Raw genomic sequence first — 18236 nt, 5'->3', positions numbered from 1 at the left:
CCTGCCACAGCATGGCTTGACAAGTGGTGCATAGGTCTGCACCTGGGATCCGAACTGGTGAACCCTGGGCCGCGGAAGAAGAACGTGTGAACTTAACCACTGTGCCACCGGGCTGGCCCCAGTACCACAGTCTTGATGATGGTATCTCAGTAGTTAGTTTTGAAGCTGGAAGTGTGATTCCTTCAACTATGTTCTTTGTTTTTTCCCAAGATTGTTTTGGCTCTTATGGGTCCTCATCATTTATATTAAGTCAACTATTGATATTTATTCCATGGATTATCTACACATTTTTAGGGATTCTGTTGTTAAAAAGCTTTAGAACTTAAATGCAATGCAAAACTCTGCCTCTCCGCCAAGTTAAACCATGTAACTCCACACACCTGTAAGCATGGCCAAGTCAGTGGCATGGATGGAAGCAATGACAGTAGAGAGGGTGGTGACAAGCTTAAGGACATCTCCCTTATAGCCCTTAAGATCCTTTGCAGTTCTCTTACCGGCTTTTATTGACATTCCTATCATTTGGTAAGAGCTCGTTATATATTAAGTATAATAACTTTATGACTGTCACATTTTTGAAAACATTTTCCAGTTTATAATTTAGTTTTTAATCTTGCTTTTGGATATGCAGATTTTATTTTTATGTATCTATATCTATAAAATAGAATTACAGAGGGTGGAGTGTGGGCACCAAGGTGGGAGTTGTCATTTCCCTTTTTAGGAAAGAGGTCAGTTGAGGCTTCATAGCACACAAGATTCTTTTTTTCTTCCTTGACTGTTTTTTTAAAGACAATTTTTCAGAGCAGTTTTAGGTTTACAACAAATTGAGAGGAAGGTACAGAGATTTCTTATATACCCCATGCCCCTACACATGCATAGCCTCTCCTATTGTCAACATCACCCAGCAGAATGGTACATATTTTACAAAAGATGAACCTACATAGATGTATCATAACCACCCAAAGTCCATATTTTACCTTAAGGTTCACTCTTGTGTTGTAAATTCTGTGGGTTTGGAGAAAGTATAATGACATATATCCATCATTATAATATCATACCGAGTATTTTCACTGCCCTAAAAATCCTATATGCTCTGCCTATTCATTTCTCCCCTCCCGTCAACCTCTAGCAACCACCAGTCTTTGTCTTGTCTCCGTTGTTTTGCCTTTTCTAGTTTTATGTCTTCTTTACCCGTCTGTATACCTTTGATTTCTTATTCTTGCCTTATTGCATTAGCAAGGACTTCCAGCACAGTGTTGAAAAGGAGTGGTGTGAGGGTACATTCTTGCCTTCTACCTGATTTTAGTGGGAAAATTTTGAGTTCCTCACCATTAGGAATGACATCAGCTGTAGGTTTTTTGTAGATAGTCTTTACCAAGTTGAGGAAATTCCCTCTTTTCCTAGTTTACTGAGAGATTTATGAGTGGGTATTACATTTCATCAAATGCTTTTTCTGCATCTAATGATACAATTGTGATTTTTTTTTAAATCTGTTGATGTGATGGATTAAATTAATGATTTTCCAATGTGAACCAACCTTGTACGTGTGGAATAAATACCACTTGCTTGTGGTGTATAATTCTTTTTATATTTTTTTGGATTTGATATGCTAACATTTTGTTGAGGATTTTTTGCATCTCCATTCATAAGAGATGTCGGCTTGTAGTTTTCTTTTCTTGTAAGGTCTTTATCTGGTTTTGGTATTAAGGTAATGCTGGCCTCCTAGAATGAGTTCAGAAGTGTTCCTTCTGCTTCTATCCTCTGAAAGAGATTGTAGAGAATTGGTCTAATTTCTTCCTTAAACGTCTGGTAGAATTCACCAGTGAATCCATCTCAGCCTGGTGCCTTCTGTTTTGGAAGATTACTAATTATTGATTCAATTTCTTTAATAGATATAAGCCTATTCAGATAATCTATTTCTTCTTATGTGAGTGTTGGTCACACATGATTCTTGAATCTTAAAGTGGATGTAGGTGTTACCAAAAGGAGCAGAATAGGGTTCGGGGGCTCCCCTAGGGAAAAGATGGGTCAGCTTGCAAAAGAATGTAAACAAGAAACCAACTGGCATGATGTGGTTGGAGTGTAGGATGCAAGATGAGAACCGAATCCTCAGAACCAAAGCCTGGACCACTGAGTGCTGTGCCCACTATACAAAGGAGTTTGGGCTTTTTTCTAAGCACCAGGAAGTCACTGAAGAGTTTGGAGGGGGGAAAAGACAGTGAATGTAAGCGTTGTAAGAATAGAAATCTTCATCCTTCATGTTCATTGCTGTACCCCGAAGGGCTAGACTCTCAATAAATATTTGACGAATGAATGAAGAATGAAACAACTCATCAGGTTTTTATCTTATAACTTTTTTCTGGCAACCATGTAGAAAATTGGTGGGGTAGGATGGAAAGCAAGGAGACAGTGGGAAGAAACTTCAGTAATTTAGGTGAGAATTGTTGATGGACATGGACCAAGGCAGTGATTCATAACTTTTGTGTACTTCAGAATGAGCTGAAAGGCTTGTTAAAACACAAATTGCGGGACCCTACCCCTAGAGATTCCTATTTTTGGGGAATTTTGGTGATCTGAGAGGCTCACTGGATAACCTCGTATATATTCCTCACTCAATATTGAAAGAATTCATAAACTTCAAGAAAAAATTAGAATAGTACCCTGATTTTAGTTGAATACCTAAATTCTATTACATCAGGTCTGCAAAGCCATGTAATACACTCTGTGGGTATTAACTGCTACAAGTTTGTTTTTCAGTATTTAGCTCAACCACAGTCATAAAATAGAAATAATGTGGAAGAAAAACCTGGACCATAAATTCAATTAGTCACTGTGTTAAAGATACATATTTGATTTTAGAATCCATTTTAAGGATAAATAAAACAATCTTCTGAGGCATGGAGAAATATATTCTCACTGATACCCTTGACCTGATGATTGCTTTTCAGTGAAACAGCATTGCAGGCAGGGACACTGGGTGAGGATCAGAACTAATTTGTTACTAGCTATGTTATTAGCAAGCACTGCGATCTTGGATACCTCATTTAACCTCTTTGGGACTTTTCAATCCCCTATAAAATGTGGAAATTAAATTATCTCTGGGGTCCCTCATAGTGCTTACATTTTTGAAACGTGGGAAAAATCATGTTTTATTTTCTTCTTCTTTCCCTTTCTTTCTTCCTTCATTACTGTCCTGTCTTGATTATTTTCCTCCTTTCATAAATATTTATCAATCCCCAACTATGTGCAATGATCTGTGTCAAACATTATGCTTCCAAATAGCAACCACCACCACGATAATAATAAGCTGTCTCCAGTGAACATATAATCAAGGACTGGAGTGAAATTAATTCAGAAATAATTATTTTATAAAGCAACAAATAAGCCATATTTGGAGAAGAAAGGACTATTCTTTCCCCCATTGAATATCTTGGCACCCTTGTCAAAAAATCAGTTGGCCATAGAAGTATGGGTTTATTTCTGTACTCTCCAATTCTATTCCATTTCTGTATATATTTGTTGCGTGCCAGTACCATGCTGTCTCTATTACCATTACTTTGAAGTAAGTTTTCAAATCAGAAGTGTGAGTGCTTCTAGTTTGTTCTTTTTCAAGATCGTTTTGACTATTTCAGGTCCCTTGCAATTCCATATGAATTTTAGAATCAGCTTGTCAATTTCTAGGAAGTCAGTGGGATTCTGATAGGGATTTTGTTGCAACTGTAGATCAGTTTGGGGGGATATTGTCTTTTTAACAATGCATAACAGTGCTTCTGATCCATGGACATGCGATGTTTTTCCATTTATTTAGATCTTCCTTAATTTATTTCAACAATGTTTTGTAGTTTTCATACTGTAAGCTTTGAACTTCTTTTGCTAAGTTTATTCCTAAGCATCTTATGTGTCTTTGATGCTGCTGTAAATGGGGTTGTTTTCTTAATTTCATTATAAAATTGTCTGTGATTCTTAATTCTGTACTTGTATACTTACCTAAGTATGCATCTTATTTCCCCATACTAATCTATATCTTACGGGCAATTTATGTTTGATTTATCTTTGTATCTCACAGAATGCTCAGTACAGAACCTTGCACATACTTAGTTTTTTACAGAAATAATAATATGAATCGCAATAATATATGATAAATAATATATGAACTGTAAATCAACACTATAAGTTAATGAGAACCAGAACTTGTTTCAAATAGGCTAGGAAGTCTTTTTTCTTGAAGATCTGTTTCTTTGGAAATTTGTTATGAATCAAATGTCACATAGTTTTCTGATATCCAGTATGAACTAGTTTTGGATGTTGTACAATATTATTTTTTCATAAAAAATTGTTTTGGCTAAACATAACTCATATGATTGGATGATACAACTTTTAGTCACCAAAACAGAGGCTGGGTAAAAATATAAAGGCTGCCAGAGATGGCCAAATACTTTCTAGGAATGACTCAGTCTAATTACAGGAACATAAAGTACTGTTCATAAGATCTAATGACTAATAGATTATAATTGGCTTTTACAATTTTCAATATCTTTAGCTCCATCTCTATTTCTATTCTAGGAGCCCTCACAGATTCAGCTTCTGTCTTTGCATAGATAGCTCTCAAATACCCTCAAGTGTACACATCTTTCACAAACTTTAGAACTGGTTAATTGAAATATCAATTAGAAAATCTCTACCCAGATGTCCTGTGGCACGTCATGCATAAAGGAGGACTATCATCACTTTTAGCCTGTTTCTGTTTCTACATTCTCTGTCTTAGATAACAGCATTTGCATGGCCCAGTCATTCAATCCTGAAAGCCTGGAATTATCCCTGACACTCTCACTCCTTCATCTCATCCATCACTAAATCCTATAGATTAGTATAATTCCTTAACACCTGTATAAGTCATTCACTCCATTGACTTCCACTACCATAGCGTCACATATCTCTGGCCTTCAGTAGGTCCCTGGCTCATCTCCCTGCCTCCAGGACGCATCTGTCTTCTTTGCTGGCACTGAGCTATCATTCCAAAATCTAAATCTGATTCTCTCTCTCCTTTTCAAAAACTCTTTAATACTTTAAAGTCTCTTCTCAAGTGCCTATCAGACATTGATCTTGCATTTGATTGGTTTGTTAACAGTGGTGGCCAAGAATATAAATGATCAAATTCTAGTCCAATATTACTTTAAAAATATGTCTAAATATATTATTGTTAAATACCTGTAATTAACAGAGAAAAGATGATGTAAATTGACTAAAATAAAAATTAAATTAGTTCTTCATTATAATTGTTATGCTAGAAGATAAAAGACATTTCCTGTGTATATAATTTAGCATTATGACTGAATCAGTTGCAATTTAACAAGAGAAGTTATCTTTTAAGAGGCAAGTCTTTTTGGTCTATTAATGACTTTTTTCAGTTATAAGAATGAAATAAAAATACACCAATTAAAAGAGACTGAGTGGGTAAAAGAAAAAATAAGACCCAGCTATATGTTTGCTACAAGAAACCCACTTTAAATATAAAGACACACTTAGATTAAAAATAAAAAGATGGGGGATGATACACCATGTTAACACTAATCAAAAGAAAGCTGGAATAGCTATCTTCATTTCAGACAAAGCAACTATCGGGGATAAAGAAGGGCATAATAAAGGAGTCAATTCTCCAAGAGGACATAACGATGCTTAAGGTATTTGTGCCTAACACCAGCTTTGGAGACCTCAACACCCTTCTATCAGTAATCTGCATATTCAGTAGGCATAAAAATCAGTAAGGATATAGTTAAAATAAAAAGCACTATAAAGTAACAGGACCTAATTGACATTTATAAAATACTTCATCCAACAACAGCACAATACACATTTTCTTCAAGCTCACATGGAATATTCACCAAAGTTGAACACATTCTGGGTCATAAAACACACCTTAACAAATTTTTTAAAACTAGAAATCATGCAAACGATATTCTCAGATTAAAACATAATTAAAATGGAAATCAATAACAGAAAGATATATGGAAAAATCTCAAAATGTTTGGAGATTAAACAACACACTTTTAGATAACATGTGGATGAAAGAAGAAGTCTTAAGAGAAATTTAAAAATATTTTAAATTAAATGAAAAGAAAATACACATTAACAAAGTCTGTGGGACACATTGAAAGCAGTACTTAGAGCATTGAATGCATACATTAGAAAAAAAGACGAATATAAGTCAATAATCTAAGCTTCCATATTAGGAAAATAGAAAAGAGAGAGCAAATTAAAACTAAATTAATCAGAAGAAAAGAAATAACAAAAATTAGAGAAGAAATTGAAAACAAGATATTAATAGAGAAAATCAGTGAAACTAACATCTCGTTCTTTGGAAAGATCAATAAAATTGGTAAACCTCTCTCTAGCCAGGCTAACCTAGAAAATGAAAAAACAGACACAAATTACTAATATTAGAAACAAAAGACCATCTCTACTAATCTCATGGGTATTAACAGGATAACAAAGGAATATTATTGTGATGGTTAATTTTATGTGTCAACTTGGCTAGGCTATGCTAACCAGTTGTTTGGTCAAACACTAGTCTAAATGTTACTGTGAAGGTGTTTTGTAGATGTCATTAACATTTAAATCAATAGACTATTAGAAAAACAGGTTATCCTTCATGATGTGGTGGTCCTCATTTGTTATGGACTGAATATTTGTGTTCTCCCAAAATTCATATATTGAGACCCTAACCTCCAATTTGATGATATTTGGAGGTGAGGACTTTGTGAGGTAATTAGTGTTAGATGAGGTAATGAGGGTGGAGCCCCCCGATGGGATTAGTGCCCTTATAAGAAGAGGAGGGAACACCAGAGCTTCCTCTTTCCATCACGTGAGTACACAGGAGAAGATGATCCTCTACAAGACAGGAAGACGATTCCCACCAGGAACCAAAGTAACTGGTGCCTTGATCTTGGACTCTCCAGCCTCCAGAACTGTGAGAAATAAATGTCTGTTGTTTAAGCCCCCCAGTTTATGGTATTTTGTTGTAGAAACCTGAGTAGACAAAGGCATCATTCAATCATTTGAAGGCTGTCAGAAAAAAGACTGAATTCCCCTAAGGAAGAAGGAATTCTGCCTCCAGACTGCCTTCAGACTCAAGACTACAACGTCACCTTCCGCGGGCTTCCAGCCTACCAGCCTACCCTGCAGAGTTTGAACTTGCCAGCCTCCACAATCACAGGAGCCAATTCCTTAGGATAAACCTCTCTCTGTTTATATGTAAGTTATATGTGTGTATTTATATATATATCCTGTTGGTTCTATTTCTCTTGAGAACCTTAACTAATACAATTGGGAACAAGTCTGTGTCCACATATTCAATAATTTAGATGAATGGACCAATTCCTTAAAAGACACAAATGACCAAAACTCACACAAGAAGAAATAGATGATCTGGTTAGGCCTATATTTATTACAGAAGTTAAATCAACAATTAATAACTTTTGAAAACACAAAATGCCAGGTCCAGATGGTTTTACTAGTGAATTCTACCAAACATTTAAGGAAGAAGGCATACCAATTCTCTACAAACTCTTCCAAAAATAGAAACAGAAGGAATACTAACTCATTCTATGAGGCCAGCATAACTCTAACTCCAAAACCTGACAATGACATTATAAGAAGGAAAGCTCTAGGCAAGTATTTCTGTGAACATAAATGGAAAAAATCCTCAATAAAATATTAGCAAATTAAATGCAACAATGTATTAAAATAATTATACATCATAAATAAGTGGGATTTATTCAGGCATGCAACGTTGGTCCAACATTTGAAAAACAATTAATGTGACTTATTACATCAACAGGCTAAAGTAGAAAAATCATATTATATCAATAGATACAGGAAAAGGATTTGACAAAACCCAACAGGGATTCATTATAAACACTGTCTGCAAAGTAGGAATAGAGAGTAATTTATGCAAACTGATAAAATTCAGTTATAAAAAGCCTACAGCTGACATCATACTTACTGGTGAGAAACTAGAGGCTTTCCCTTAAGAACAAACAAAAGTTAATGATGGAGGGGGCTGGCCCCGTGGCTGAGTGGTTAAGTTTGCGTGCTCCGCTGCAGGCAGCCCAGTGTTTCGTTGGTTCGAGTCCTGGGAGCAGACATGGCACTGCTCATCAAACCACGCTGAGGCAGTGTCCCACATGCCACAACTAGATGGACCCACAACAAAGAATATACAACTATGTACCGGGGGGCTTTGGGGATAAAAAGGAAAAAAAAAATAAAAATAAAATCTTTAAAAAAAAAAAAAAGTTAATGATGGAGCCTCTCACCACTCCTATTCAACATCATTTGGGAAGTCCTAGCTAATCCAATAAGACAAGAAAAGGAAATAAAAGATATACAGAAGAAATAAAGCAGTTTCTGTTTACAGATGATGACTGTCTTCATAGAAAATACAGAAGAATCAACAAAAGGACTCCTGGAATAAATAAGCTATTATAGCAAGGTTGCAGGATACAAGGCTAATATACAAAAGACAATTGCTTTTCATCATATCAGTAATGAGCAATCAGCATTTCAAATTAAAAATACAATGCCATTGACATTAACATTAAAAAAATTAAATACTTAGGTATAAAATCTTCTAACCAAATACATACAGTATCTATAGAAGGAAAACTATAAACTCTGTGGAAGAAATCAAAGAAGAGCTAAATAAATGGAGAGATATTCCATGTACATGGATAGGAAGACTCAATATTGTTAAGATGGCAATTCTTTCTGACTTGATAAGTTTAATTCCCATCAAAATCCAGCAGGTTATTCTGTGTCTATCAACAACCTGAATCTAAAGTGTATGTGAAATGTCAAAAGACCGAGAACAGCCAACACAATATGGAAAAGGAAAACAGTCAGAGTATTGATACTACCCAAATTCAAGACTTATTATAAAGCTAGAGTAATCAAAATGGTGTGATATTGGTGAAAGAATAGACAATCCAGTAGAACAGAATAGAGAGCCCAGAAGAGACCAACGTTAATGTAGTCAACTGATTTTGACAAAGGGAGAAAAGATAGTCTTTTAAACACATAGTGCTGAAACAACAGGACATCCACACACACAAAAACAGACCTTATACCTTTTACGAAAATTGACTCAAAAATGGATTATAGGTATAAATGCAAAACACAAAACTTTAAAAATCATAGAAAATAACATAGGAAAAAAAGCTAGATAACTTTGGATTTGATGATAACTTTCTAGATACAACAGCCTATGGTATAATCCATGAAAGAAAAAAATGAAGTTGAACTTGATTAAAATTAAAACTCTTGAGAAAGACACTGTTAAGAGACAAGCCACAGACTGGGAGAAAATATTTGCAAGAGACTTATAAAGGACTTGTATTCAAAATATCCAAAGAACTGTTAAAACAACAATAACAAAAGAAAGAATCCAATAAAAAAGGGGCAAAATACCTGAACAGACACCTTGCCAAATAAGATATATGCATAGCAAATAAACATATGAAAAGATGCTCAAGATCATATGTGATTAGGGAATTGTAAATCAAAACGAGATAGCACGACATATCTAATGAATGCCTAAAATCTAAAACACTCACACGCCAAATACTGGCAAGGATGTGGAGCAAAGTGCTCTCATTCATTGCCATTGGGAATGCCAAATGGCACAGCCACTTCGGAAGACAGTTTGGCAGTTTCTTACGAAGTTAAACGTAGGCATACCATACAATCATGCTGCTACGTATTTACCCAAATGAGTTGACAACTAATGTCTGCACTAAAACTGCCATGCTAGTGTTCATGGAGGCTTTATTTATTCAAAATTGCCAAAAATGGAAGTAACTAAGACATCCTTCAGCAGGTGAATGGATAAACAAAATGCGGTACATTCATTCTGTGGAATATAATCAATGATAAAAAGAAATGAGCTATAATGGCTGGCCCTGTGGCCTAGTGTTTAAGTTCGGTGCACTCCACTTTGGTGGCCTGGGTTTGGTTCCAGGACGTGGACCTATGCCATTTGTTGGCGGCCATGCTGTGGCAGTGACCCACACACAAAACAGAGGGAGGTTAGCACAGATGTTAGCTCAGGGCAAATCTTCCTCAGCAAAAGAAAAACAAAACAAAACAAAAGAAATGAGCTGTCAAGCCACGAAAGGACATGGTGGTAGCTTAAATGCATATTGTGTGAAAGAATCCATTCTTAAAGGGCTACATACTATATGATTTTAACTATATGATATTCTAGAAATGGCAAAACTATGGAGTGAAAAGATTAGCGTTTGCCAGAGTTTGGGGAGGGAGGGAGAAAGGAATGAATAGGTGGTGCACAGGGTAATTTTAGAGCAGTGAAACTATTCCATATGACACTGTAATGGTGGATACATGACATACATTTGTCAAAACCCAAAGAACTTTACAGCACAAAGAGTGAATCCTACTGTAAACTGTGAGCATAAGTGAATAATAATGTGACAATATTGATTCATGGATTGTGACAAAGGTACCACTGTAACGCAAGACATTAATAATAGGGGAAACCGTGGACGGAGGGGACAGGATATATGTGAACTCTCTGTCCTTTTTTGTAGCTTTTCTGTAAACCTAAAACTGTTTTGAAAAATAAAGTCTATTCTTAAAAAAGTAAAATAAAATTAATTAATTAATTAGTTAAAAAATAAGACTAGCAGTGCTTATATTATGGCTACATAAATTCTCCAAATCCAACATCCTTTGGTATGCACAATGGAAATAATTACATTTCCATAGATAGTTTCCTGGGCAGAATGAGATTAAGAACCCAACCTCTTATTTTTTGAGGTCCCATGATATTAGACTCTTTATGAAAGACTGAATTGTTCCTGACTGATATCCACTGACAGGGGGAATTCATCAGGACAGAACGGAATCTTGACTCGTCCCCTGGACTCAACACCAGATTCACGGTATTTGTTGGGGAAAGTTTACTCTGGAGGACAGTGTCAGGATTGGCACCACTTTCAGATCCGAGTACCCTGCTATTGCAAATCTCTTTGGAAACAATGCTGGGCATATAAGTATGAATTAAAGAATTATAAATTTGGGACCTCAGGCCTTTGTACTGTTGGGACCTGTACAGATGTCAGGACGAGCAAGGATATCAGACTCTGTTGCACTGGTTTTCTGTGTTGATACCTTGTAGCTGCAACAGAAATCAAAAACAGAAAGAAAAAGCATAAGCTAAAAGCTGTGGATGGATCAGATAGTCCTGTTTTCTCTACATGGCCATGTGGAAGGAAACCTGGGCTGTTTGCGTTTAGAAAGATGGGTTATTTCAGCATTCAGAGTTTACAAATGGCGGCTGAGGTCCTCTGAAAGTTTGGGTGTGTGTGACTAGTGATATTGTCATTCAATCAGTCATTTTTCGATCATATGAAAATACAATGGAAAACTTGAAGATTGATAAAATGTAGTTCTTGCACTAGGAACAAGTAAATAAAAAGCAGTCAATACTAAGTGAGTGGATGGAGTTCACAAAGCCAAGTTCCCGAAAAGAGTAATGGGACTGAAATGGCTCCCAGCAGCTGGAGAGAGAAAGAAGAGGCCTTTCTGAGTAGGGGCAATGAGATGAATGCTAGAGCCACATCATAACTACAAAGTCTGTCCCAGTGACGGAGGAATGTCTGTTCAGAATTCCCTTTTTATAGGTGCCTATTATTGTAAAGACTTGACTTACTCATATCTGGCCAGGCTTCTATAAATCAGTGCATTTTATCTTTGAGGATAATGGTGCTTCTAATACTCCCATGCTTTAATAGCTATTTTGTGAGAATTACTGTCTTGGTAATTTTTAAATTTTTGAAGCCAGATCTATGTCAGTATTAGATCTGGCAATAGTGTCAGTTTTATAGAATCTGGACTCTTTAGCACGTGCATTTAAAGGTTTCTCAGCCGGATAACCAGCCAAGATGTTGTAGACATTGCAGATCACATAATAATCACTTGTGTGCTTCAGCAGTTTCCTATTAACAGAGATTATTTATGCAAGTTACTAATTCACTGACCATCACTGGTGGTGAAGACCATGAGGTTAGAAATGTAGTTTGTAGAGATAAACGGTTACTGTGCACCATGAAGACCACAGATATGTTCTAATCTGACCATGAGTGATTTATAATGAACCTATTTATGTCATGACCCAGCGGACCCCATGTGAATATTCAGCCTGAATCTGCCACTTACTAGCTATGTGACATTGGATAAATTACTTCATCTTTTTATACTTTAGTTTCCTCATTTCTAAAATGGGGATAAATTTAGTACCCACATTTCATGAGGTTATTATAAGAATTAAGTGAATTAATATATGTAAAGCTGATGAAACAATGCCTGGAATTTAGTAAGCAGTCAACAAACGATGCCTCATAATATTATTCATGTTAGAAATAGTATGTCTGCAACAACGCCTTCCACATTTCCTATTTCACATCCTTAAGCACAGAAGCAAATAAAAACCTGTGATATTTTTAAATGGCTAGAAGTTGTTAGATTTACGAGACTGAAATTCTACTAAAATTCAAATGTACACATGATGATTTCACATTTATAGAACTTAGAAATGGGTCGTTGATAATTGTGGTTTTCAAATTTTTCTTTATCCATGAAACTTTTTTCAAATGAATTCTATACAGAACTCCAATGAGGTCCCAAGCCATGACTCTTCTGCATTATATTATGACCATTTCCAAGTAGCCCCTGAGTCATCCTGTGGAAATCCCAGGATTACACAGAACGCAGGGTGTGGAAACCATTGCTCCAGTTCAGCACGTTCATTTTACAGCTGCGGAAATTCAAAGAGAGGCTACAGCACGTCAGCACAGTGCTCGAGTTAGAGAACTGGTCTGGAAATGAAAATGTTTGGGTCAGAGTCCTAGCTTTGCCGCTTTGACTTTGAGACTTTGGACAAGTCAATTAGTTGCTGTAGGGTCTCACTTTTCTAATTCATAAAATCAGAATTTTTGCTTGCCTAATCTTTGAGATCTATTACTGCTGAAAAATTATTTAATGCCTATAGTGGAAATATTCAGATGCAGATATCCACACCCTGTTTCATGTTCTTTCCATTACACTGATGTAGGATCACAGTCTATTTAGAAAAAGCAGACAATGGATGCTCAGTATGAAACTTTTATATATATCTTTTATAACACTCCTACGCACTTAGAGTACGTAAGCATAACTTATGACCTGTGGCACTATACCAACTACAGGTGGATATGATGCCAGGTTTCAATAATTATTCAGTGCCTATATTTGACATGAACATTGATATTTAGTGAAATCTGCCAATTGTTGAATCATACAGTTCCTGGAACACCATTTCTTATCCCCAAGCTTGATTAACACAAATCAGTAAAACACAAGTTTGTATCTAGGGTGTGTGGTAACGCTGGAAAGACATCCCTTGAATAGAAAATATATATTCATCTCAAGAAAAGGCATCCAACGCGTATACAATTTTCCGCAAGATAAAGAATGGGTTTAACAACTAGGATTTATTCATTACCCTCTTTTGGGGTCCTCCTTTGTTCTGTATTCGTAACATATAAGTAATTCTAATGAATTTTGCTGGTTGTTTGATTTTTCTTGAATTGAGCCTCATCAAGGAAATTCTACAGAGGTATTTTCATAAGTGGAAACTGATAATTACAGGTTTTCTTACCTAACTCTTCTTCCTAAAATCATTTTAGGGGCACTTTCATGTATTATTTTGAAACATCATATTTGATCGTATAGTCATTTTCAATGTTATTTTTAGATTGGTGTCCTTTGCTTTTATTCCTAGCATGTTTTACACAGTGAATGACCATCGGTATTAATTGTTAAAGCATTTAACTTTCTATTTATGCTATTGTTTATGTACTATGGAGACATACAATATGAAACATTGCTGTTTTATATGTGTAAGTTAAATGAGAAGGAAGGTGACAATAAACGTCATTAGAACTGTTTTGCACGGGCTGCTCCTGGTCATAGAAAGGACTGGAGAATTAACAAATCACACTTTGGTAGGCTCAGAGCTTTGATTAATCAACATACAGTTATTATTGACCTTAGAATTTTAGCATAAAATACAGTAGGAAACACATTTTGGCTATTAAATTACTCTATTAAATATCTTCTGTTTCTTGAATGTCAGAGCATAATTAATATATATTAATTGTTGTAACAATGAATAAATGGTAAAGCCAAAAAATTTGTGCTCCTCTTTCCACCCACCTTATTAACCTAACAAAGTTGGGCAGTAGGTGAAGGGAAGGCCAGAAATACAGGATTTGATAAGGATCTGCTGTCTAGTCTTTGCATGTACTCGATATCTGTTATCTTCCCCAAACCTGTGCATCGAGGATGAATTCTCAGAAATAGAGAAATCCAAAATCTTAGACAGGGCAAATATAGTTGAGTGCACAAATATTTGTATGTACTTTTTTTGTTAGAAAACGTAGAATGTGATTATAAGTTTGGAGTTGATTAACTCACCATTTGTTTCACAGTGACTATTCTAAACTAAAGAATACCTGTTTACCTAGTAGCTGTCTCCAAATTGGAGTCGGTTCCTTTATTTAGCTGGACTTACCCTGGTTGTACATTTCCAGTGAGACAAAATTCTAACAAACAGCCTTCTGATTCTTCTGTATTTTTCACATAATTTATATTTGCCTCCTTACACTGTATTTTTCCCATAATTTACATCTAGCCACCACCTAATTTGCTTCTCCACGCAAAGCAGATAAGCATCACAGTCAGCAGTACAGTATGACTGTGTCCCCAACATGAAAATCATCGTAAGGCAGAGCTGAAATCATGGCTCTTCCCTGCCCAACAGTTTTCTGTGGTTTACCACTGATTGTCTGTTGAATACAGGACTAATACCTTATCTGGTGTTCCGGAAACATAATCTACTCCCAGTCTGCATTTCTAGCCTAATTACCACTTTACATTGCCCTTACACTCCCTCAACCATAACCAAACCAGACTACTTACTATTTCCCAAATGAGCCCCACATTTTTGTACCATAGTGCCTTTGCTCTGTGTTCTCCCCTTCTGGAATTTATTACTTCTCTTGTTTTCCACCCCAGATATTCACAAATTAAAATTTAAGTAGCCTTTAAGGTCAAGCTCAGGTTATACTTCATTCATAAGACCAGTCAAAAGTAATCTTCCTTTTATAGCATTTTATCTTGACTACTATTAAGGAAGTTATCGCTCTATAGTTTACGCATAAAATGTGAATATGCATATACATCCAATAATTTTTTTAAGTAGACACATAAATGAATGAATAAGCAAACAAAAAAGATTATAAGCTATGTCATGCACACAGGGTTCAGGATTTAGAAAACAATATATTTGCTTGGCTTTTTCTCTAGAACTTATATTCTCAACTCTCCTGTTAAACTTTGTGGATTGAAAATTTTTACTCAAGTTCACATTACTTAGATGGGAAACTTGGGGTAGCAGAAAAAGCATGGTCTTAGTAACTGGGCAAACCTGTGTTTTTGTGCTAGCTCTGACTATCATTTGTTTTCTCACTTTGTGACTCTGCTTTATCTGGGACTATAGAGTGTAATGGTGATGGTGATTGTTGTTGTGTTGGGTATTGTTTACACCATCAATCCTCCCAGGAAGAGGTCATTCCTGGGATAGGAAATGTGACACAGTTTTTTTTGTTTTGTTTTTACTGGAGGAGGAACTCCCACCTCTCTTTAGGGCTAGAAATGAGTTGCTCTAAAAATCTCAGTTTAGAGAGAAGTAGAGCCGTTCTCATGCTAAGGGTGAGCTTCCCCTGACCATGTGAAGGTGGGGCAGGAGCAAGCACAGACTTAATATTGGCAGAAGTAGCTGCACGAGAAGGGTGGCTGTTTTTAGAGCAGCCAGAATCCAGGGTATCGCTTATGAAATCCTCCAGGCTGAAGAAGGTATATGCATTAGTACGCTTTTACTTACAAGTAGTACAAAACTGAACATAGACGAACTTAAACATTAAAGAGTATTTATTGGCTTATATAACTGAAAAGTCCAGCAGTTGAGTGCTTTCATCTGTGGCTTAGTCAGAACTTCAGCTTTACAATTCTTTTCACACTGCATTTCTCCAGGTGTCTTCAGCTTCATGCCGTCCTGCCAGTACTAACCAGAGTTTTTAGCATCTTTCAGATCCAGGAGAATGAGTATTCTCTTCCCTGTAACTAATGAGCCAAGGTCCTAGCTGTACTCTGATTGCATTACTATGAAACAATCCTTATGCCAGTGGAACACCAAGGCCCTGATTTCTTTAGACCTTGGTTATTTGACCAGTTGCTCTGGCGGGGGAGATGGGATAACCCTTATTGACTTAGTATCTAAGTCTCAGACGATCAAAGCCTAACCCAGAGGCGGGAGTGAGATTACGTTCCATAAAAAAAACACATGAGTGCTAAATAATGAAGAGGGGAAGAATAGATAAGATATGGAAAGAAAACCACAATGTCCATTACAATAGGAGTGTTTGGAGTTCCAACAGTTAAGAAAATGCTTTGGACATAATAAGGGTTATGATCCCTCCCCACAACTGGAGTGAGACCATCAGTGGTTGTCACTAGAGAATCTGCTTTACCCAGGAAAGTGGTGATTTCATGAAAGTCATCATCTCTAGAGGCAGATCTTGACAGCAAGTTGAGGAGACCAAATGGAAGAACTTGAGTTTATTACAGAGCACACATTAGATAATAGCATGGGGCATTTCAGAAATAACATGGTACTTTGAGAGGAGTTAATTTCCATCAGTCAGGAGTTAAAGGTTTATATTATATTAATGTGTGTATAAGAAAGAAGAGTGACTTTATGTGTAATCATTGCATGGACACACATGTAAAGGTCTCCCTAAGAGAAAAGGCAAGGACCTTATATAACTAGATATATTATCTTCCTACCCATCGCTCTTTCTCTTTCCTTCCCTCTCTTTTTCTCTCTCTATTTCACACACAAACATATATGCATATACATACCTATTAGTCTGTATATATGTGCATTTATATAATTAAGAGAAGGTAATTGATGCCATAGACAGAGTCCAGAGAGCTAATCTATGAATAACAAATGATTCTGGTGAAAAAATAACAAATGAAATAGAAGCAAAAATTCCAGAATTGTAGAGAGATCTATTTCCGTATTTAAAAATATATATATAAAGTCCGTTGATTATTAGCAAACAAGACAAACAAAAGGATCTATCAAGGAGAAATTTTTCAAGTAAGCATCCTTCTTGGAAGAATAAGGAGGAAGGGTTTCCAATAAAGGAAAATAAGATTAGGCTACCTTCCAATTTTTCTGTCAAGATTTGTGATAACAAGAGCATGAGTCCACAATCCTAGACCTAGGCAAATTTTATTCAATGTGCAAAGGAAAATAATGATGCCTAGAGCTCAGTAAGGATACAATTTCCTTATCTAAAACCATAACAACAAAAACCTGACTCTAAGATTAGTCTAAGCAAGCAAGATATCAATACATATCAATGATAGAGACATGATCATATAAAATGACTACTGTTAAATACTGAACTATTTAGTGATGTCTAGGTAGTTATTGTAAATACAGAAACACAACGATAACATGTTTCACCTAAAAATTAATAATATACAAAGCACATGGATACAGAAGGATTGAGAGAAAGTAAAAACAATGATAAACCCCTTGTCTGATATTGAATAACCAATAGATATGTTTACTAGTTAAATTGAGAGAGAATATAATTGTAATTTGTTTTTTGGAAAACAGTTCTAAAAGAACTTTCTTTTATATACCAAAATGACAAAACAAATGAAAAGGAGAATTAAAAAATAGTAATGAATATCTGACAATAAATATGAATTATTTTAAACTCTGAAATTAAGACTAATTGTAAAAATACATTATATGGATACAGTACATGCGAGATACACCTGAAATAAAACATAGAAAATGTTTCTAAATTCCTAATATAAAATATACAAACTGATCATTAAAAGACAAACAACCTAAGAAAGTGCATAAGAACAGGCTACTCATAGGAAAGGAAATGCACATTGTCAATTAAAGTGAAATGATGCTCATCCTCTAGGAGTTATGGAAATGCAAATTCGAGTTACAACGAGGCACAAATTCTCACATATCAGGACTGATAAAAATGTTAAAGTCTGATGACATCTGGCAAGGATGTGACAAATGG

At 35.7% G+C, this 18236-nt stretch overlaps 1 protein-coding gene across 4 annotated transcripts in view; it reads left to right on the top strand.

The window, feature by feature from the left end:
- IL7 (interleukin 7) overlaps nucleotides 1-18236 on the top strand; it is a 49886-nt gene that overhangs the window by 12722 nt on the left and 18928 nt on the right. Inside the window, exon 3 of one of the 4 annotated variants that reach the window (XM_046641598.1) lies at nucleotides 10893-10955. The exons of the other annotated variants lie outside the window; for them this stretch is intronic. Coding sequence (XP_046497554.1) covers nucleotides 10893-10955 — 63 coding nt within the window. The remainder of the gene's footprint in view (nucleotides 1-10892; nucleotides 10956-18236) is intronic. 4 annotated transcript variants of the gene reach the window in all.

This window comes from Equus quagga, chromosome 16 (assembly GCF_021613505.1).
Source record: "Equus quagga isolate Etosha38 chromosome 16, UCLA_HA_Equagga_1.0, whole genome shotgun sequence".
Classification (NCBI taxonomy): domain Eukaryota; kingdom Metazoa; phylum Chordata; class Mammalia; order Perissodactyla; family Equidae; genus Equus; species Equus quagga.
This window is presented reverse-complemented; position numbering and strand designations above follow the sequence as displayed.